Raw genomic sequence first — 24,299 nt, 5'->3', positions numbered from 1 at the left:
CCACCACCTCGAAAACCACCAAGACCCCACAACACACTGAAGAGTCCAGTGCCACACTAGTGTGTGCCAGCACTTCATGCAGTATGCCCTCTGCATACTTGATCTATTTCAGTGATGTCACACAACACAGTTACATCACAGGTCAAAGCAAATGGGTGATATCACAACTACCAGTTGACCTCACTCCCATCATGAACTGTTGTACTAGGTATACATGTGTCCGCTGCATGTTTAACCATTCTTTTAAACTTAAACCACAGTTTTTCTACATGTCCTGGCTAGAAGTAAATTTTTTGAGTCCATCTTTGAGATGTGACATGGGTCCCTCTTTATCTAACATATTAAAGATTGTAAATATTCCTACTTGTTCTGACTGGCCTTTGTACTTTAATAATCGTTGTTGCTAGAACTTCCTCATGGTCACTTATACCAGTTTCAGTACGGACAACAGCTAAGATGACAGGTGTACTTGCTGCCATTAGGTTTAATATATTTCCATCGTGAGGGGGCTCCTGAACTATCTGTTCTAGGTAGTTTTCAGAGAAAGCTTTTAGTAATCTTTTGCAGGATATCTTATCACTCCCACCACTAACAAAACTGGAATTTTTCAAACTAATTACTGAATTATTTAAGTCTCCTTGAATGATGGTAGTGTGTTTGGAGACTCTTTGTACCACCAAACTCAGGTTTTCTCTAAAGATTTCTGTTACATCTGGAAGTAAGTCTCATGGTCAATAGAATGATCCAATTACAAGTTTATGCCCATGTTTGATACTACTTAGACTTGCCCAAACAATCTCACATGGAGCTTCAGTTTGAATTTTGATGGATTCTACTTTTTTGTGTACTGTGACACAGATACCAGCTCCATTTGGTATTATCCTTTCCTCTTAGTCTATACTCAGATTTAATCAAAAAATCTTACTGCTGTTGATTTCAAGTTTTAGCGAGCTCTTTGTGCTGCCTTTTCGGATTGTTTTAAACTCTGGGACTATGTTGCAAATGCTTTGGCAGTTGGTCACTAGGATTTAAATTTGTTTCATCTGTGATGGCTATTTCTTTGAACTTTCCCTTAATACTTTAGGATCTCCTACAGATGCCGTTATCTGGATTGGATAGAAGTTTCATTTTAAATTATAAAAAACCTTGAGAGTGCCCCAGACACAGTCAGTTTCCTCGATAGCAGCTCCTGATGTGTAGTGCGCCCTTGATCCATTTAGGGGGTTCCTGCAATTCTCAACAAGTCAAGAAAATGGCGCGTAGCTTATCACAGAATCTTTGAATCGTCTGGTTGAAACCTTCTACTTGTCTCAGAACGAGAGGGCCCTTATCAGTTCTAGAGGCAGTGCTGCACATTGTGAGCTAGTTGAACCTCTGTGAATAACATTAGTTTTCTCACTGTTTTTTGCCAGTCACTGGAATGATCCAAGTATGACCTTGGACCCCATATGACTGACATTGTCCATTCAATTGTGTGCCACAATCTGCAGTCTGGTTGTGCCTTGTTCCCTTAATGGCTATTCCATAGCCTCTTCAATACATATGAGGCCTCCAGCCATAACAGAGGGTGCCCTTCTGTCCTTTGCTTTCATTTCCCTAAGGGGTACCATTATCACCATCTGCCATTAGCTGATCCCTAACCTTTTGTGTTTACCGCCACTTGGCTCAGGACACAGTATTTTTGTCTACAGGTAAGTTGTGTCTCACTGACTCAAGGGTTAATTTCAGTGAAAGACAGCCTTTCGAAATTTTTTGTTGAGGTTGGGTATAATACCATGAGTTCTCTTTGATTCTTACCTGCCCTGTACAGGGCCTCTAGAGCTACCACTGACATGCCTCTTACAGTAGTCAAGTGGACTAGCAATGATAGACCCTATACTTTCTGTGGGGCAAACAGTACCTATTGGAGAAGACAATACTTGAAGTACTATTGGCATATCTAGTACATGTCTCTCAACATCTTGTATAATACACTGATACGAAGCAGCTTCCAATCACTTGACAGTGCAGTCAGAATGATTTCCAGCTGCTTCCAAATAGCACCTAACTCACCCCATGTCTGAGAACATAATCCAGAGTGGGTCTGCATTCATATTGGTGCAATTTTTATGTGAATGCGAAATAATTAATTTTACATTTATGTTGCTGATATAGTTCTAATTTTAGGATCTGTTATGCTACAACATCAAATGAAGTGGTTTTATTAAATAATGAAAGGAAAAGCAGACATAACATTTATAGATTTCTCCAAGATAACTTTTGTTTCTCAAACTATTTTGGAGCAATACTCACTAACACACTTGCGCAACAGATTCAAAATGACATATATCGAAAATACTAACAGCTGTTGAAGTGAGGAAACTGAATTGCACACAATATGAAATTTATAATATGTGTAAAACAGAGTATTGCAAAACAGAGATTGAATTTGTAAGAGCTAAGTTTAAGCTGCAGTTGTAAAATTTCAAACACTGACGTAAACGAAACAGTCAGTGAGCAGAACAGTAGAAATATTCCACTGACTGTGTAAGTATGTATAGCAATACATGATTTACAGAATACAGAATTCTCCTAGCTTTCAGCTCTGTTAGTTCCCTCCTGAAGCAGGAAAGAGAGGTATATTGGGAAAGTTAGAAGGGAAGTTAAAGTAATTCTGATCCAAATTTAGAGGAACCCATTTGTTGTGGGGACAAGGGGAGACAAAGACGAAGGGGAAAATGCCAGATATGCCAGGAGGTGATGAGTAGTACATTGGTAACACTATGACAGCTTCATATCAGACAGGATAGGACAGATTGAGTGTTAGAGATGAGATGGAGTAATAACAAGTGAGATGATTAATGCAATTAAGTAAGAGGAAAGAGACTAAAGTGCACTTAACATAATGCAGTGAAGAAGTAAGAGGAAAGTGGAGGAGGAGACTAAAGTGCACTTAACGGTGTTGGTGGCTCTTGTGTTGCAAGTTGATGTTGGAAATTCATTGACTTTGGTCATAGCCAGTGAGAATGATTTATTTTGGCAGGAAGTATAAACTGATTAAATTTGTTTTCAATAGGCAGAGTGCCAGAATAACTTTTACTGGTGGGTTACTATGGGTGGTAAAAGTGGTTGCTGATTACCATATTTATTTTGTGAGTAGAAAAAAGTAGATGTGTCGGCTGACTGACCTGTAGCATAGCCCGAGGCCTAGGTTATGTTGGAATGTGACAGTTGGCTGTGAACTGGTGAACTCAACGAATCTTAACACGAAAATAAGATTGCCTTAATACATTGATATGTAGTGTAGCCCGAGATATGTATTCAACACTGCAGAAACCTAAATGAAGAAAATACCAGCAGACTTTATTTACAAACCATAGAAAATTATGATCAAATGTTCTGATTCACTACTAACAGTTCATCATATTAAGTCCCCATGTGACATGTTGTTACCAACATCAGCATGCAGTCCAGCTGCTGCCAACATCATATGTACATTTTTACCAAGAAGGAGACATGAAAAAACAAAAAACGACAGAGAAATATGAAGGTAAAAAAGTTACAGAAAATGAATAAAGAAATATTACAAGATATGAAAGGGGGCAAATAGAGAAAGTGGGGAGAGAAGTTTCTTCTTCTTCTTCTTCTTCTTCTTGCTGCTCTTCAGCCCTCGATGGGCCTTGGCCTACCCAAGGACAACATTCCATTTCTCCTTGACCACAGTTTTGCAACTGTATCCTCTTGACACCAATAATTTTTAATTTTCTTGTACGTAATCCAAGCATTGAAACCTCTGCTTCTTCATCCCACATGGTTTTGTAGCAGTGCTATTTTTGGGTTCTGATGCTCCATATGAAACCCATTTCAGGCAGTTTATTTGAATGAACTTAATTATTTCGAGATCTTTATATAATCCATAAGGTTCAAATGTATTGTGTACCCCGTACTCCGCCTTCACTAGTCCCATCATGTTAAACAAGGAAAATATGTTAACTGAGTTTAAATTCAGGAGTTTGGTGGAATGTGAGAAAATGTTCAAGAGGAGGTTCCCATCTCTGGAGTTTAGGGAAACTAGTACTGGGTGGGAGGATCCAAATGACCCATGTTGTGTAGTAGGCACTAAGGTCCCTTGAGTCATGCTGTAAAGCCTTCTCAGCAGCATTATTAAGGTCTTCAAGGTGGCCTGTCATTTTGAATCAGTTCAAGTGCTCAGCTAGTTTAGTGGTGAGCATTCACATGTAAAATGCAGTGCACGTTAGTTAGTAAGCAGCATGTGTAATTCCATGTGTTACTATGCCTGTTATGTTATAGGATTTACCAGTACAAAGGAAATGAGTGAGTGCATGGAGGAAGTATTCAGGGGGAATGATTGCAGGAGTCAGAACCTTGGGCAAGGGCAATGCTCATGGAATGACATATGGTTTGACAGAGCTGTTTAGAGGGTGACAGTAGTCATCAGTAAGTGGTTTGGAAAGGATTTTGGGGAGAGATTATCTCATTTCTGGAGTGAAATCTGGTGAACATGCTGGCCATGGGACAGGCCTATTCTTCTAATCCACTAATGAGGGTATCTGTTGTTCTGCTGCTCATGGACATTAATATCAATGTGGGATAGTGCACAGTCATATTCTTAGCACATCATCTTGTGAACAATAAGAGGTACATCAAACAACTACTGGGGCAGCAAATCTAAAATGAAAACAAGTTAATTAACATGCACAACTGAAATGAGATGATGGCAAATAAGTTCTTATTAACTGATCTTGCAGAATTTAAGATAAAATGTTGGTAATTATGGCTCATGACCTAAGGCGAGAGTCTACACGGATTTTCATAACTCCAGACATGCTCACTGTGGTAAATTGAGAGTTGATGTACGAGGATGAGTCAAATGAAAACCTTAAATTTGCAATAAGAAATCGAAATTTCGCGCCATTGTCCTGTAAGTAGGTAAGTGTGCTACAAACAACATGCAGAATGACCTGTATGTGGCAGCATAGTGCAGATGCACACATACCGTCGCAGTATAAGTATAAAGATGGCTGCCGCACTTCTGACTTGCACCAGGGAAGAACAGTGTTCTGTTATTCGGTTTTTGCGTAGTGAAGGTGTGAAACCTATTGAAATTCATCTTCGAATGAAGGTTCAGTATGGTGATGCATGTTTGTCACAGCAGCAAGTCTACGAATGGAGTAGGAAGTTTGCAAATGGTGTGACTTCAGTGGAAGATGCTCCTTGTCCAGGTCAGGCAGAACGAGTTGTGACTCCACAGAACATTGCAGCAGTTGAAGCCATAGTGAAGGAAAACCGCCGAGTGACACTGAATGACATTGTAGCATGTTTACAGATTAGTCATCGGTCAGCACACCACATTGTGCAGGATGTGCTCCAGTTTCACAAAGTGTCTGCAAGATGGGTGCCATGCCAGCTGACTCCTAAAATGAGAGAATGTGCATGATGCGCACCAGTTTCACAAAGTGTCTGCAAGATGGGTGCCACGGCAGCTGACTCCTGAAATGAGAGAACGACGTGTTGATGCTTTTGCAGAACTTCTTCGGCACTTTGAACGATAAGGTGATGGCTTCCTTGCAAGAATTGTTACTGGGGACGAAACCTGGCTTTACTTCCACCAACCAAACCATAGAAGTTTCGAACAGAACCATCAGCAGGGAAGGTAACGAGTATGCTGACTTTCTTTTGGGACAAAAAAGGTGTCATTTTGGAGCATTACATGCCTAGAGGGACCACTGTCATCAGTGCATCATACACAGATCTCCTAAAAAATCATCTGCAGCCTGCAATCAAATCAAAGCGACATGGATCGCTGTCGGCAGGTGTCCTTTTGCAACATGACAATGCAAGGCCTCACACTGCTCGTACAACAGTTGCAACAATCACAGACCTGCATTTTGAGTGTCTTCCTCATACACCATACTCACCAGACCTTGCCCCAAGTGATTTCCATGTGTTTGGACCACTCAAAGACGCAATGGGAAGAAAGAAGTTCCGTTCTGATGAAGAGGTACGCCAGGTGGTGCATGAGTGGTTGCAGCGGCTACCAAAATATTTTTTTTCTAGAGGAATTTGTGCACTTTGTAAGCACTGGAGGACTTGCATTGAGTATGGGGGAGATTATGTTGAAAAGTGATACAGCTTTGTACCACTTCTGCAGAATAAATAATATTTAAAAAAAATATTTAAGGTTTTCATTTGATTCACCCTCGTATGAATTTCCTGTAGAAACTCAAGAAAAATTGTTTTTTTGTGTTTGAGTTGTTTATTTCATGGTACAACACACATTTGGGATATTTAAGAGAGTGTGAGAAATGTGTATATGTCATTGTAAAGTTTACATCACAACTGACAGTTGTTCATTGAACAGCTGCTGTATCCTTAAGCTGTTGCTGTAATTTATATGATTTTTTTTACATAATAAGAAACAACATTATTATTTCTGATCATTAGTTCATGACCTCATGAGATTTTTATATTGATTCTGAATGTAAAATAAGCAAGGTGAAGTAAACTGTCAAAAGTGGATCAGACATTTTAATTGGATGCTTTTGTACACCACCTACCTATGAGCTGTGGTGACAGGATTTTTCAAGGAATGTTGCATGTGAACTTCCTGATAATAAGCACATATTTGAACAAGGATGTATGTGAGAGTGTTCTAAATTCTTTTCTGAAAATTAAAGTGAGCAAATAATTATAGAACCTATTCATGAGTGTAATGTCTTACTTCTGGTGACTAGCAGAATTAAACATTGTGATTCAGTTAACTTGGGGAAGAGAATAGTTGACCATAACACTGTTATATTATTATGAATACAGGGTTGAGTGCAAGTTAAAAAAGATAGAAAAAAATATTTCATGCTTAGCGAGTTTGATGGGAAACAAATTCCATTTTATCTGAGCAGTCAATATCAAATATTCATTTCTTGTGGTGAAAATTAGGAGTGTCAATGTATAAGATTTAATAGGACAGAACAATAAACTTGATACATGTCCCGAGAAAGAGTGTGTTGTATGGTAATTGTTTTTCCTGGCTCAGTAGCTTTGTTGGAAGGTTGCTATAAAGTTTTGTTATAGATTTAAATGAATTCATAGCCATGTTGACAAACAAATACTGAATGATGTCAAATTGAGGATCAGCAGAGCAGTACAAGAAGCAATCAATGAATAAAAATTAATTTTTTCGTACTGATCTGATGGAAGTAAATAGATCAAAGCCAGCTGACAATCACTCAGTAATCATAATGGTACAAGACTTTGCATAGTTTTGCACTATTTCTTATGGTTCCTCCTTTGAAGCATGTACAAATGTCAAAATGATAAAGCAAATTGCTGTAAGCAATCACTTTTATTGCATTATAGTTTCCACTATGTAGTTCAGAAGATTATACTTCCATCATCAGGTGGATACATGGTTATTAAAAAGGTGTAAATGTATTACATGTATGACTTTCGAGTAATGTGTGGCATTGCCTGGCAGCAAAACATAAAAAAACTATCTTAGTGCAAAACTTAAAATTCTGTAGATGTTTTGATTGCTTTGGTGAACAGTAATATAAATGTAAATATGTTGTTAAGATTCTGATGTAGAGATGAATTTTGTAGCAGTGTTAAAGTTTTTGGCGTATTTACTAGATGATGTATAAAAATGTACATCTGTTACATTTTATATATAAGAAATGGCTGAGGTTACAAGTTGATTGTGCCCGTAAATAATAACTTTTGGATTAAACAAGGCAACACACGCAATAGCAGAAGCCTTGACTTGTCGATAGGTACAAACAAAAGAAAGAAAACTTGCTAGATTTTGAAGTTATCCTTTTACGAGCTAGAGTGAAATATTCACACACACCAGAGGTGCACACGCAGGACCCTGCATGGTGCCAGCTGGACTAACACTGTATTTTGACAGGTGGAAGTGGTGAGGATAGTGTTGGCTGGGGTGGGTAGAAGGAGAGGAAGGCAGGGTAAGGGACTGGGATGAATAGCTAGTGGCTGAGAGGGAAGCAGTCGATTTGCCAGTTAGGAATGCGGGAAGGAGGGGTGACTGGTATATGGGCTTACCATGCAATGCATGATTGTAGGGGTGAAGCGGCATGGGTACATGGATTGTGGAGGGGGTGACAGGTTGAAGGAAGGGGGAACTGTCAGGTGGAAGACGTGGGACAGTGGGTTATCTGAGATTGAAGCCAGGATGATTACAGGAGTGGAGGATGTGTTGTGAGGATAACACCCATCTGCGTAGTTTATGGATTTGGTGGTGGAAAGTAGGATCCAGATGTCTTGGATTGTGAAGCAGCCATTGAAACTGAAGTTGAGCTTGTGATGCTCAGCTGCAGGTTGTCAACTTTTTTCTTGACAACAGTTTGGCAGTGGTGGACAGCATGTTGGTAGTCATACCTATATGAATACCACTCAGCTGTCTACCAGTACCACCTGGTGACACAACATATAGCTGAGCATAACATGGTCAGTTTCAATGGCTGCTTCACAACCTCAGCCATCTGGCTCCTTCCCTCCACCACCAGCTTCCTGAACTACATAGATGAGAATTCTCCTTACAACACACCCTCCACTGCCATAATCATCCTGGCTTCAGTCTCAAGTAACCCATTGCCTCACACGCTCCACCCAACAGTTTCCCCTTCCTCGGTCCTATCAACTCTTCCCAATCCATGCCCCAAGCCACCTTCAGCCGTTACCACTCCCCACCAGCCCCTACAATTGTGCATTACATGCTGAGCTGATGTACCTGCCGCCCCTCCATCCCACATTCCTAGCCAGCAAACTGGCTGCCTCTCTCTGAGCCACAAGCCACTCATCTCCAGTCCCTCTCCCTGTGTCCCAGCTCTGTCCCCCTCCCCTTCTATGCACCCTACCCAATACTATCCCCTCTATAACCAGTCTACCTGCCAACATACAGTGTTAGTCCAGCTGGGACCTAGGGGTATAGGTGTGTGTGTGCATGTACATACATACGTGTGTGTGTGTGTGTGTGTGTGTGTGTGTGTGTGTTTTACTCTAGCTCGTCAAAGAATAACTGTGAAAGCTAGCAATTTTCTTTCTTTTGTGTGTGCCTATCAACAACTCAGCACTTCTCCTTATCGGTGAGTGGCATGAAAGCACTTTCATTGTGAATATATGCAAGTATTGTAACAACAGACTGACACTTTTTCTTTTCTTTTTTTTCCCCCCAGGATTCAGGTCTCGTGCTGCGTTCAAACTTATACAGCTGAATCGTAAATTTGAATTTTTACAAAAATCTCGAGTATGTATAGATTTATGTGCAGCACCTGGTGGATGGATGCAAGTGGCCAAGCAGAACATGCCAGTGTCAAGTATTGTCCTAGGTGAGTACTGCATTCAGCTCATATTATGTCTTTGTTTTTAACTCATTTTGTTGCACGTATTTGATAAAATGAATTACAAAGAAGACATCTGTACATTTTACATTTTGACTTTTTCCTTATCCTAAGGAACATGTGCTTTGTCACTGTCAAACAGTTAATATCATGTTTAATTATAAAAATTATGTGTGCATCAAGTTATGATGGTCAAGTGTTTCATCACACCTGTGATGTAAAATTTATCAAATACAAACTTTGAATGGAAAATTGTTACATAAACACAGGAAGATACTACAGGTAAAATCTATCTCCTTACTTACAATCTTTTTATACTAGCAGGTGTAATCAAAAGCAAGGTAATAGATGTACGAAATGATTTAGATGTTAGTATGCTGACATAAATTCTAGCGTATTTTTACTTCTGTATTTGCTTTCAACAGATTGTAGTTGATATCTTATGAAGTTCAAGAACTATGCAGGAAGAACAGAAACTCACTGCAGGCAACCAAGTAGTTGTAATGCAATAATGTGAATGGCTTATTGCAATTTGTGTGTAAATGTTCATTTTTTGTGTCTATTTAGGTGAATAATTTTTTGGATTTACTTTTTACGGATGTTGAGATGAGATCCATGCATAATAACAGGTTCTGTAATACACTGTTCACTGTCCTCATAATTCATACTTCTTCACTAGAGAGAAAACACGAAGTGCACAGATCTTTTGAGGTGTTCGCCCAAAAACAAAATATGTTGCCCATAAGCATGCAATTTAATGACTAGTGTCCATTTGTTGAGATTTAAGAAAGAGGAGCTTCAATAGTCAGTAAGATGTACAGGGTATTCAGAAATTCCCATTACAGATTTCAGGGACTCATAGAGGGGAATGAGTACATAAAATTTTGAGTAGTAACCCTTCTCTGAAAACATACGATTTCCATTCTATGATGGTTTCAATTCAGATGTGTAACATGTCCATGTCTTCTGAGGGAAAGAGAAAAGTCCCAGAGTTGCTTGTCTTGTATGCAGTAGGGTAGACAGGATGACGTGCACTACATCAGACTGTCACCTGATGTCACCTAACATCTGCTTTGCTGCAAGACCTAGGCAATGTCTGTACATGTCTGATACAGTAAACATGGTTCGGTACATGTTTCTGGAATACACAGGCGTGCTCCTTGTGTACGGCAAAGCTCAAGGTAACGGAAGAGCTGCAAGTTAGCTATATCTGTAATGTTTTACACAACGTAGCATGCCATCACATAAACTTTTTGCCCAAGTTATGCAATGCCTCTGAGAAACAGGTACCTTTACTGTGAGGGGGCAGGACTGTGGTGTTCCATGGTAATGCCGTGTGGCCAAATTTGAAGAAGTACTGCATTGCTTTGAAGAGAACCTGTCAATGAGATCTTGAACAACTGCTTGTGCAGTGGATGTTAGTCATGGTGCCATCTGGGACATTCTGTGTGAACAACAATTACATCAGTATACCACTTACAAAGGATACAAACTGCGGGTCCAGCCACTTTTCCACAACACATTGCCTACTGCACATGGTTACAGCACTGCTGCATTGACACACCCCTGTTTCCATGTAAGGTTCTGTTCACAGATGACTGTAAGTTCACTATGGACTGTGCCCTGAATTCGTAAAACAGCCATGCCTGGGCCGATGAAAGCCCTCATGCCATGCATGTTCAGGAATTTTAGCACAGGTTTGGAATTAATGTGTGGGCAGGTATTCTGGAAGGTCATGTGATTGGGCCGTACCTCCTTCCACTACTGATCCTGAATACTTAATCTTCCTACAAAACGTATGGGACCCATTCTTGGAAGCTGTCCCATTGAATGTCCATCAGGATATATGGTTTCAGAATTACAGTGCACAACCTGACTTCTCACATGCGGTTCAGAGACATCTCAATGGATGCGGTGTGACTGGCGCTTCCCGTCGGGTAGACCGTTCGCCTGGTGCAAGTCTTTCGATTTGATACCACATCGGCGACTTGCGTGTCGATGGGGATGAAATGATGATGATTAGGACAACACAGCACCCAGTCCCTGAGCGGTGAAAATTTCTGACCCAGCCGGGAATCGAACCCGGGCCCTTAGGATTGACAGTCTGTCGCGCTGACCACTCAGCTACCGGGGGCGGATGGATGATGTAGTGATGGATGGATTGGCTGAGGTGGTCGAATCACGTGTCCACTGCAATTGCCACATTTAACTCCTATGGACTACTTCTTGTGGGAAAGTTTAATTTACAAGACTCCTGTAAAGACAGAGGAAGATGTAGATGTAAAAGTTCTGCTGGTACGAGTTCTGGCTGCTGCACTAGAAACTGAGGAGAAACCAGGTGGGAAGGAGGGTGTGTATCAGAATGTGCTTCTAATACAATGTCTATAACAATATTGGTGGTCGCCACATTGAGCCGCTGTTTTGGTGCATCAGTACTGTTCTGTATGTATGGTATGCTGTGCTCTTTTTTGTTTTGGAATAATGTAAACACATAATGTTTAATTGGTAATACAAACAAATGTTCTTAAGTGATAAAATGATGTTTTGTTATGTTTCCTTTTGAATTGTTACCTAATAATTGTACTGCATCATGTATTTCAGTCTCTCAAGAAAAGTGGGTGAGTTAAACATTTGAACTGAAACAGTTATAGAATGGAAACTGTGTTTCTGGACATGGGTTCTTATTCAAAATATTTTGTACTCACTCCCGTGTACAAGTCGTAGAAGTTTGTAATGGGAATTTTCTCACACCATGTGTAAAGACATTTGCCACATCTAAAAGACATAGAATTTTTCAAATATGACTAATTCTGTCTTTACTGGTATTCTTGTTTCTGGGTCGAGTGCATTTGAATATTTTGAGTAAGTATAAACATTACTATCTATCTGTGTAATGTAAATGAACAGATAAAAAAATCTACTCACCAAGCAGTGGCAAGGGTATACACACACACAAAAGGATTTAACTTTCACGAGCTTTTGGAGCCAGTGGCTTCTTCTTCTGGAAGAAGATTGAAAGGGAACCAAGAGGGGTGAAGGAAAAGGACTGGAGACGTTTAGGGAAATGGGTACAGTTTAGGAAAGTCACGCAGAACCCTGGGTCAGAGGAGAGTTACCGAGCAGGCTGAGAAGGAAAGACTACCTATCTGTGAATAGATACCTTTTCTGTCACCACATTGTCATTCACCCTGAGACAGGTGCGAAACTTGTGTAAATTTTATTGTGTGTTATTTCGCATTTAACCATTTCCCGGGTGAAGGCAGGCCTTTGACTATGTAAGTACCAGAGGGTTCTCAAAAACTGCAGTCAACCTGGGTGTTGTATCAGACTAAAAGTTCTTAATTTTGATCATAGATCCAATTGGTGTCTGGCACATGTCCTTATCGTGTAAGCTAATTGTGTATGCATACCCTCCACTAATCCAAACAAGCTGCATTTGCTGGCAACTTTTTTAACAAGAAGAAATTTCATAGTAGCAGGAAAATTTTATTGGCATTATCACATTATAACTTTTAAAAAACCCCACAACATTGATTACAAATGATTCTTGTGCATATATATTTGACCTGAAGTATATTTCTGTGTTTTTTTTTTTTTAAATGTGTAATGCATGCAGACATGAAGTATAATAACTTTTATTTTATTCTGTTGGTTTTAGGTGTGGATTTATTTCCTATCAAGCTAGTGCCAGGCTGTATAAGTATTCAGGGCGATATCACAACTGACAAATGTCGCCTGGCAATACAGAAGGAACTTCAGACATGGAAGGCAGATGTTGTGTTGAATGATGGTGCACCAAATGTTGGTAAGTTTGATACCACATCACGAAAAGCATTATTAATGTGAATATTATTCCTGAATTTCTGCTCTGATTTCTTTGTTTTGTTTTTGCGTAATGTAGAAATTCACAATTCTTATATTAAAGCTAGATTGTAGTTGGTGGTGACTTTAATTTACCCTCAATATGTTGGGGAAAATACATGTTTAAATCTGGAGTTATGCATAATTCTTTGAAAATTATTTCGAACAGTTAGTTCGTGAGTCTACACAAATAGTAAATTGTTGTGAAAACACATTTGACCTCTTAGTAACAAATAATCCTGAGCTAATAATGAGCATCAAAATGGATAAAGGGATTAGTGAACACAGGGTTGTCATAGTGAGATTGAATATTGTAGCCTCCAAATCCTACAAAAATAAATGAAACAGTATTATGAGAAGGAAAGTTGCTACTCGCCATATAGCAGAGATGCTGATTCTCAGATAGGCACAACAAAAAGACTCTCACAATTAAAGCTTTCAGCCATTAAGGTCTTCGTCAACAATACACCCACTGTTGCCTGAGACTGCAGTCATGTGTGTGAGTTGCATTTGCGCGCATGCTTGTGTGTGTGTGTGGGGCGGGGGGGGGGGGGGGGCGCACGCGCGCATACATGTGTCTGTTGTTGACGAAGGCCTTAATGGCTGAAAGTTTTAATTGTGAGAGTCTTTTTGTTGTGCCTATCTGCGACTCAGCATCTGCTATATGTTGTTGTTGTTGTTGTTGTTGTGGTCTTCAGTCCTGAGACTGGTTTGATGCAGCTCTCCATGCTACTCTATCCTGTGCAAGCTTCTTCATCTCCCAGTACTTACTGCAACCTACATCTTTCTGAATCTGCTTAATGTATTCATCTCTGGGTCTCCCTATACAATTTTTACCCTCCACACTGCCCTCCAAGGCTAAATTTGTGATCCCTTGATGCCTCAGAACATGCCCTACCGACCGGTCCCTTCTTCTTGTCAAGTTGTGCCACAAACTCCTACTCCCAACATCACCACAGCTGAAGCCCTCTGCTGTTCCTTATCTGTGTAAAAGATTTAGGAAACAATCTGAGCAGCTGCCGTAGGTTTTTTTCAGATGATGTCATTTATTGTCTAGTAACCTCCTCAGAAGATCAAAACAAATTGCAAAACAATTTAGAAAAGATATCTAAATGGTGCGAAAATTGGCAATTGACCCTAAATAATGGAAAGTGTGGTCATACACATGAGTGCAAAAAGGAATCCGTCAAACTTCAGTTACACAATCAATCAGTCTAATCTAAAGGCCATAAATTCAACTAAATGCCTAGGAATTACAATTACCAACAGTTTAAATTGGAAAGAGCGCATAGAAAAAGTTATAGGCAAGTCAAACCAAAGACTGCACTTTATTGGCAGAACACTTAGAAAATGTAACTGATCTACTAAAAAGATTGCCTACACTACATTTGTCTGTCCTCTTTTGGAATACTGTTGCATGATCTAGGATTAACGGAGTATATCGAGAAAGTTCAAAGAAGAGCAGCACATTTTGTATTATCATGAAATAGGGGAGAGAGTGTCACAGATATGATACAAGATTTGGGATGGATACAATTAAAGCAAAGGGATTTTTCGTTGTGGCAGAATCTTTTCAGGAAATTTCAGTCACCAACTTTCTCCTCCGAATGCGAAAATATTTTATCGACACCGACCTACATAGGCAGAAACGATCATCTTAATAAAATAAGACAAAATCAGAGCTCGCACGGAAAGGTATAGGTATCGGTTTTTTCCATGTGCTGTTTGAGAGGAGAATAATAGAGAATTATTGTAAGATGGTTCGGTGAACCCTCTGCCGGGCACTTAAATGTGATTTGCAGAGTATCCATGTAGATGTAGATGCAGATGCAGATGCATATTAAGACCAGGAAAACTGCATTTGTTTCAAAATATGTAGCAGCTGATGCCTTTGTCAGAGTGTGGTATAGCCCTTAGTAATTTTCATTGTAATGAAAGTTACTGCCAGTACACATTTCAACACCAACCATGGTAACACATTAAACTGCTACCTATGTGAAGTTGCAGGTGGAGGGCTATGTCAGATGACTTGCACGAATAAATTTTAAGGGGTCTGCATACTTCGTGTCTTCTGTAGATGTCTTGTGGTACCATTGTTTACCTTCTCCTGTCACAGATTCTTAGCTGGCAAATAAACAGTGAAATCTAGAATGGTAAAGATGATCACTGTATCTATCTTGAATAATAAACTCCAAGTCTTTTGATTCAAAAGAATATATTTCACCTCATTGTTATTGGTGTAATAAGAAAACACGTTTTAAAATTTGAGAGCCAATAATGTCACGAATACAGTGGGTGAATTACAAGCTATCTGTGACTTACGATCACATGATTGTTTTATCAGTATAATAGAGGGAAACATTCCACGTGGGAAAAATATATATAAAAAACAAAGTTGCTGTGACTTACTGAACGAGAAAGCGCTGGTAGATAGACACAATAAAAAACACACAAACACACACACAGACTCATACACACAAATTTCAAGCTTTAGCAACCCAAGGTTGCTTCTTCAGGAAAGAGGGAAGGAACGGGAAAGACGAAAGGATGTGGGTTCTAAGTGAGAGGGTAAGGAGTCATTCCAATCCCGGGAGCGGAAAGACTTACCTTAGGGGGAAAAAGGGACAGGTATACACTCGCACGCACACACACACACACACACACACACACACACACACACACACACACACACACACACACACACACACACACACACATCCATCCGCACATATACAGACACAGGCAGACATATGTAAAGGCAAAGAGTTTGGGCAGAGATGTCAGTCGAGGCGGAAGTACAGAGGCAAAGATGTTGTTGAATGACAGGTGATGTACGAAGGGCGACAACTTGAAATTAGCGGAGGTTGAGGCCTGGTGGGTAAAGGGAAGAGAGGATATATTGAAGGGCAAGTTCCCATCTCTGGAGTTCTGATAGGTTGGTGTCAGTGGGAAGTATCCAGATAACCCGGATGGTGTAACACTGTGCCAAGATGTGCTGGCCGTGCACCAAGGCATGTTTAGCCACAGGCGATCCTCATTACCAACAAACACTGTCTGCCTGTGTCCGTTCATGTGAATGGAGAGTCTGTTGCTGGCCATTCCCACATAGAAGGCTTCCCAGTGTAGGCATGTCAGTTGGTAAATCACGTGGGTGCTTTCACACGTGGCTCTGCCTTTGATCATGTACACCTTCCAGGTTACAGGACTGGAGTAGGTGGTGGTGGGAGGGTGCATGGGACAGGTCTTACACCGGGGGCGGTTACAAGGGTAGGAGCCAGAGGGTAGGGAAGGTGGTTTGGGGATTTCATAGGGATGAACCAAGAGGTTACGAAGGTTAGGTGGATAGCGGAAAGACACTCTTGGTGGAGTGGGGAGGACTTTATGAAGGATGGATCTCATTTCAGGGCAGGATTTGAGGAAGTCACATCCCTGCTGGAGAGCCAGAGTCTGATCTAGTCCTGGAAAGTATCCTGTCACAAGTGGGGCACTTTTGGGGTTCTTCTGTGGAACGTTCTGGGTTTGAGGGGATGAGGAAGTGGCTCTGGTTATTTGCTTCTATACCAGGTCGGGAGGGTAGTTGCGGGATGCGAAAGATGTTTTCAGGTTATTGGTGTAATGGTTCAGGGATTCAGGACTGGAGCAGATTCATTTGCCACGAAGACCTAAGCTGTAGGGAAGGGACCGTTTGATATGGAATGGGTGGCATCTGTCATAATGGAGGTACTGTTGCTTGTTGGTGGGTTTGATGTGGGCAGATGTGTGAAGCTGGCCATTGGACAGATGGAGGTCAACGTCGAGGAAAATGGCAAGGGATTTGGAGTAGGACCAGGTGAATCTGATGGAACCAAAGGAGTTGAGGTTGTAGAGGAAATTCTGGAGTTCTTCTTCACCGTGAGTCCAGATCATGAAGATGTCATCAATAAATCTGTACCAAACTTTGGGTTGGCAGGCCTGGGTAACCAAGAAGGCTTCCTCTAAGCGACCCATAAATAGGTTGGTGTACGAGGGGGCCATTCTGGTACTCATGACTGTTCCCTTTAATTGTTGGTATGTCTGGCCTTCAAAAGTGAAGAAGTTGTGGGTTAGAATGAAGCTGGCTAAGGTAATGAGGAAAGAGGTTTTAGGTAGGGTAGTAGGTGATTGGTGTGAAAGGAAGTGCTCCAGTGCAGCGAGGCCCTGGACGTGCGGGATATTTGTGTATAAGGAAGTGGCATCAATGGTTACAAGGATTTTTTCCGTGGGTAACAGATTGGGTAAGGATTCCAGGCATTCGAGAAAGTGGTTGGTGTCTTTGATGAAGGATGGGAGACTGCATGTAATGGGTTGAAGGTGTTGATCTACATAGGCAGAGATACGTTCTGTGGGGGCTTGTTAACCAGCTACAATGGGGCGGCTGGGATGTTTGGGTTTGTGAATTTGAGGAAATGGGTAGACGGTAGGGGTGCGGGGTGTCGGTGGGGTCAGGAGATTGATGGAGTCAGGTGAAAGGTTTTGTAGGGGGCGTAAGGTTCTGAGGATTCCTTGAAGCTCCGCCTGGACATCAGGAATGGGATTACCTTGGCAGACTTTGTATGTAGTGTTGTCTGAAAGATGACGCAGTCCCTCAGCCACTTACTCCCGACGATCAAGTACCTAGCTCGTGGAACCCTTGTCAGCCAGAAGAATGACAATGGATCGCTCAGCCTTCAGATCATGGGTAGCCTGGGCTTCAGCTGTGGTGATGTTGGGAGTAGGATTAAGGTTTTTCAAGAAAGATTGAGAGGCAAGGCTGGAAGTGAGAAATCCCTGGAAGGTTTGTAGAGGGTGATTTTGAGGAAGAGGAGGTGGGTCCTGCTGTGACGGAGGACGGACTGTTCCAGGCAGGGTTCAATTTGGATAGTGTCTAGGGGAGTTGGATCATTAGGAGTAGGATTATGATTTTTCTTCATGGCAAAGTGATATTTCCAGCAGAGACTACAAGTGTAGGACAGTAAAGCTTTGACGAGGGCTGTTTGGTTGAATCTGGGAGTAGGGCTGAAGGTGAGGCCTTTGTATAGGACAGAGGTTTCAGATTGGGAGAGAGTTGTGGAGGAAAGGTTAACTACTGAATTAGGGTGTTGTGGTTCCAGATTGTGTTGACTAGAATTTTGAGGTCTTGGGGGGAGTGGAGCTGGAAGAGGGAGATTGAGTAGATGGGAGAGACTGGGTCTGTGTGCAATGAGAGGAGGTTGAGGTTTGTTGGAAAGGTTGTAGAGGGTGAGTGAGTTGCCTTTCCGGAGGTGGGAAACCAGGAGATTGGATAGTTTTTTGAGGTGGAGGGTGGCATGCTGTTCTAATTTGCAGTTGGCCTGTAGGAGGATGCTCTGAACAGCCGGTGTGGGTGTGGGAGAACTGACACAGGCAGACAGTGTTTGTTGGTAATGAGAATCATCCTGTGGCTAAACATGCCTTGGTGCATGGCCAGCACATCTTGACACAGTGTTACACCATCCGGGTTATCTGGATACTTCCCACTGACACCAACCTATCAGAACCCCAGAGATGGGAACTTGCCCTTCAGTATATTCTCTCATCCCGTTACCCACCAGGCCTCAACCTCCGCTAATTTCAAGTTGCCGCCCCTCGTACATCACCTGTCATTCAACAACATCTTTGCTTCTGTACTTCTGCCTTGACTGACATCTCTGCCCAATCTCTTTGGATTTACATATGTCTGCCTGTGTCTGTATATGTGCGGATGGATGTGTGTGTGTGTGTGTGTGTGTGTGTGTGTGTGTGTGTGTGTGTGTGTGTGTGAGAGAGAGAGAGAGAGAGAGGGGGGGGGGTATACCTGTCCTTTTTTCCCCCTAAGGTAAGTCTTTCCACTCCCGGGATTGGAATGACTCCTTACCCTCTCCCTTAGAACCCATATCCTTCCGTCTTTCCCTCTCCTTCCCTCTTTACTGATGAAGCAATCTTAGGTTGCGAAAGCTTGAAATTTGTGTGTGTGTTTTTTATTGTCTATCTATCAGCGCTTTCTCGTTTGGTAAGTCACAGCATCTTTGTTTTTATATATATGATTATTTTATCAAAATTGTTAGAAAGACGAAATGCTATTATGACTATAGCTGGTAACAAGATCAGCGTACGATTTCTATGTGTTGCATAGGAATTATTAAGTTTTAACTTTATCCACCGTGCCACCAGTTTTTATTCGAGGTTTTTTTAATATATGCGTCAGTACAGGATATCAGTCTCAACTTGGCATACCCATTCTCACACTCCTGCCTTCTGTGTCTGACCTTATGTTGTGCCGGTGTACATTATCTATCTATCTCCCCTTGACAAGCATAGGTGTACCAATCAATGTGACTCGGTGTTAAAATGAAGTAATATCAACGAAATAGCACAAATGCTACAATCTTCTTGGTATCATTTGAAAATTGCCTCTGAAGCTGAAATGGTCAGCCCCAATAGGCCAGTCAAGCTTAATTTTTTGACGAAAGGCTTTTCAGACCCGTTGTAACCACAATTTTTACTTCTAATAGCGGCATAGAGGCTATGAAATATAACACAAAGAATCTTCCAGTAAGTCACATATTGTTTTGTCTGACCAAATTCTAATGCAGCCTAGCCGGTATCTTTAATAATAACGAAAAATAAAATATTTCCGTGCTGTTCAACTATTTATGTACTCGCAAACCAGTTTTGACTTCTGAGGCCATCACCAGCAACAACCGTATCTCATGACTGCAAAAGAAATGATTTTGACTTGCAGAAATGTTAATGATGCAGATACACAGTTCTTCCAAAGTTATTAATTCATTTATTTTATGTATCCACGGCATGAAGTTATTGTAGAACTGGTAGAGAGTTTAATTATGTACACACAGTTACAGATAAAATCCTATTAAATACAGCGGAAGGTGATAGCAGTAAAAATGCAGAAATTAATATGTACAACAAGAATTTACAAAATACAGACAGGAAAATGGAAAATAAACCGCATGATAATTCTCTTTATATTCTATGGAGAATCTAATATTCACCAGTTTTGATTGCTGTTTTGTTGGTTGCAGTTAGGTCATTAGTGGGACATGTATGCTGCATGTTCCTCGAACTAGCAGGTGTTGTTGGTCCTGCACGTCACCACACTGATAAATTTCGTCAATGCTAAAACATTGTTTCCTGGGGTTGACTTCTCACCACAGTTCTCAGTTAGCTTAGTGTCTTCCACATCAGACAAGGCGGGTACGAACCTTCCACTGGTTTCTCTTTGAAATTTGTTCAGTGTGCTTTAGGTGGTACCAAAGTTGCACTCATAAAGTTCAAGGAGATAAAAGAATAGTTGTAGCTTCCTGCATGAAGCTCTTTTGTAATCTGAGTCTTGGTCATTGATGCTCGTGTCACAACAAAGGGTGTCTGAAATCAATTTCCTGTTTCTTTGTCTCCATTTCTGAAGCTGCTTTCATGCGAATATCTGTTGGTGCTAATCTGTAATTTGGTACAGTTTATTGACAGGAATTGGTCAAAGACAATGTCTAGTCTCATTTGAAGGTGTATCAATGTGTTTGGCCAAACTAGTGTGAAAGATCCTGATATGGAGAAATGTAGCACCAGAGCAAATGTTCGAAGCACTTTTGATTGACTGCCCCACATGGCTATTGTAAATTTGGAGATGATGTTCCTTGCAGACACTTTGAACTTTGTTTCATCACAATGGGCTTTGAATGTAAAGGAATGGTCCATATTTACTCCAAGGTCTTTGGGAATATCACAATAGAACAGTTGTTCTCCTATCCAAAAATTGTTGAGTTTCCTTTAAGCTTCCCTGTTTCTTAGATGAAATGCATAAGCTTCTGTCTCTCCAAGATTTGGCTGCAGGTGGTTATCGCCGTAATACTCGACAAAGTCTCAAGAGCCCTCGTGTGTTTAATCTTCCCTTCCTCAAAGGTTTTCCCTTGGACAACAGTCACTGTATCATCAGCATATATAAATGCTTTAGTTTCAGAGCTAATTGGTTGGTAATTTTGGTAGGTTTTATACAACTGGAGCAACACACTTCCTCAAAGAAGGCCATGTTTCTGAATCCTCAACCGACTTTTCTTGTTTTATAGGATGATGAAGTATCTCCTGTTTTGCAGCAGACATCGATCCTTTGTGATTGAATACACTTTCCTATCAACACTTGATCATAGCATAAGTTGCTGTCAGGTCAATGAAAGCCACACCTGTAGCTTGACATATTTCATACCCATCCTCAGTGTGTTGGAGAAAATTAAGGATCTGTCCATAGCAAGATCTTCCTCGATGAAAGCTTGACTGCTCTTTTATGAGGCTTTTGCCAGCACTCTGATGTTCAGTTTAGAAGCAGCCTTTTCCATATCTTATACAAATGGCTGAGAAGTGAAACAGGATAGAAGTTTTTTGAGTCTATTGGCTCCTTCCAAGGCTTTGAAATGCTACTACTTTGCCTTTACACCAAATCCTTGGAATCTACCATTTTCAAACACTGCTTTCCTTAGATTTAATAATCCACTGCTTTATAGCACATTACTATTCCCAAGGCACACTTGACATGGCTCTCTATGTGCAAAATAATGATTTCGGAGGTAAAACAGCCCCTTAATCGGATCTGTGGAAGGGGAGTACATCGAGACAATTTGAAAATGTAAAGATAAAAAAAAAAAAAGAAAAGGAAAGAAGAAAAGCTAAGGATTGGTACATGGAACATTCGCTCCCTCTTACAACCTGGCAAATGAAAATGTGAAAAAAGAGAGGGAGCACAACAATATAGATATTCTTGGAATGTGCGGCGTGAGATGGTGAGGCAATGGTGTGTTGCAGAGTGATGGCTACAAACTATTTTATTCTGGCGAAGGGGGAAAAAAGATGGAATGAATGGAGTAGCTATCATGGTAAAGAAGTAGGTAAAAACCATGATAATGAAGGTGGAATACATAAATAGCAGATGGATGATGCTGAGGTTGAAAGGTCACAAGAAAGATGTAGTTCTGATACAGGTCTATATACCAACCAGCCAACCCAGCGACAATGAGATTGAAGAGTGCTACAACGCAATTGGATCAATGGTGGAGAGAGAGAAGAAAAAGGCATGTATCATAGTAATGGGAGATTGGAACGCAGTGGTTGGTGAAGTGAAAGACAGAGATGTGGTTGGAAAGTTTGGATTGGGTAACAGGAATGAAAGGGATGTGAGAATGGTCAGACTCAATGGTAGTTGGAAACATGCTTTTTGAACATCTCAAAAGAAGACAGTACACATGGACATTGAATATAGACCATGTCAGATACCAGACCAATTACATACTAATACAGAGTAGATTCCAGATGTGCATGAGAAATGCCAAGGCTTATCCAGGAGCAGGTATTAACTCTGAGCACAACTTTGTTGTAACAGATGTGCAGGTTAGATTGAAAAGAATGTTGGTAAGTAAAGTGAGAGAGAAGTTTCTTTTGATGCTCTAAAGGAAGAAAGAATAACCAAAAAAGCTTCAAGAAGAGTTCCGAGACAAGTGGAAAATTAGAGAAAAGACAGAGGGCAAAAATGGACAGTGGAACCAGTTCAGAGACACCCTGAAAGCAACCAGTAAAGATGTTGTTGGTCTGGTGAAGTGCTAGCAGAGAAGGAAACCATGGGTTACCGATGACATGATCTTGAAGATGGCAGAAAGGAGAAAATGGAAAAGTGCACAAACTGATGAAGGAAAAAAGCAATACAGAAGACTGAATAATGAGCTGAGAAGAGTAACTTATCAGGCCAGGGAAAAATGGACAAGAGAAATCTGCTCAGAAATTGGGACACTGGAGCGAAAGAGGGCAAGTACAAAAAGATGTATTGAGTAGCCAGAGAAATAGTATTTCAGGGAAGGAAGAACAAAACAAATATGGAGATAGAACTGAAAGATGGAACTCTTTTTTAAGTGACCCACATGCTGTTCAGAATATATGGAAAGAATATATTGAAACTCTCTATGAAGTGGATCAAAGATCCTCCGATCTGCAGATTGAGAAGAAAGAATCAGTAAATGAAGATGAAAAAGGAGATTTTATCTGAGGTTCAGAGGTAAATAAGGCATTGGGAGAACTTAAAAACATCAAAACGTGTGGTGTAGATGACATTCTGGCAGAAATCTTAATGAGTTTAAAAGAAACAGGTGAATATGAGTTGACCTCTCTTTGCAACTACATCTATGACGAAGGGGAATGGCCAGAAGACTTTCTCGTAAGTATAATAGTCCCAATCCCAAAGACTAATAATCCTAAAAAGTGTGAAGACCACAGGACAATCAGCCTAGTATCCCAGGCAGCAAAAGTAGTTGTTCGAATTCTGAATAGGACGTCATATGGAATGCTGGAAGAAACACTTGGTGAAGAACAATACGGTTTCATAAGGGGAAAGGGAACACAAGTTGCCATTGGACTTCTAAGAACCATCGGAAAAAGATACATAGAAAAGGGCAAAGAAGTGTATGCTGTCTTCAAAGACCTTGAAAAGGCCTTTGATAGTGTGCAGTGGGATAAGCTGTTACATATCTTGAACAAGAAGGGTGTAAAGTGGAGAGAAGATTGATCGCAAATCTGTACCTAAATCAGAAATTGATCGCAAATCTGTACCTAAATCAGAAAGCTTGGGTACGAATAGGTAATGGGATCTCAGAAGACAGCAAGATAGGGAGAGGTGTTAGACAGGGCAGTTGCCGCTCGCCGATACTATTTAACATCTATCTGGAGGAAGTGCTGCAAACAAGAGGCATCAGGTTAGGTGCACGGAAAATTGAATGTATAAGATTTGCAGATGGCATGGCGGTCCTCGCAGAAAATCAAGAGACACTGACTCAAATGCTAAATGACCTGAATGAAGCCTATGCAGCATATGGTATGAAAATTAATAAAAAGAAAACCAAAAGCATGGACATAGGCCTAAAGAAAAGAAAGGTGAAAATTAAGTTGGGGTCAGAAATCATAGAACAGGTAAGAGCATCAAGTATTTGGGAAGTTGGATTGAAGAAGATGTGGATTGCCAACAAGATATCAAAGTGAGAATGGCTCTGGCAAAACAGGGATTTCAAAAGCAGAGAAGTCTCCTAACTAGTTGTTTAA

At 40.8% G+C, this 24,299-nt stretch overlaps 1 protein-coding gene across 1 annotated transcript in view; it reads left to right on the top strand.

The window, feature by feature from the left end:
* LOC126252829 (pre-rRNA 2'-O-ribose RNA methyltransferase FTSJ3) overlaps positions 1–24,299 on the top strand; it is a 112,752-nt gene that overhangs the window by 9,483 nt on the left and 78,970 nt on the right. The window contains exons 2-3 of the mRNA XM_049953773.1: positions 9,192–9,344; positions 13,015–13,161. Coding sequence (XP_049809730.1) covers positions 9,192–9,344; positions 13,015–13,161 — 300 coding nt within the window. The remainder of the gene's footprint in view (positions 1–9,191; positions 9,345–13,014; positions 13,162–24,299) is intronic.

Source organism: Schistocerca nitens, chromosome 4 (assembly GCF_023898315.1).
Source record: "Schistocerca nitens isolate TAMUIC-IGC-003100 chromosome 4, iqSchNite1.1, whole genome shotgun sequence".
NCBI lineage: Eukaryota > Metazoa > Arthropoda > Insecta > Orthoptera > Acrididae > Schistocerca > Schistocerca nitens.
Note: the sequence above shows the minus strand (reverse complement) of the source record. Positions and strands in the feature narration are given on the sequence as shown.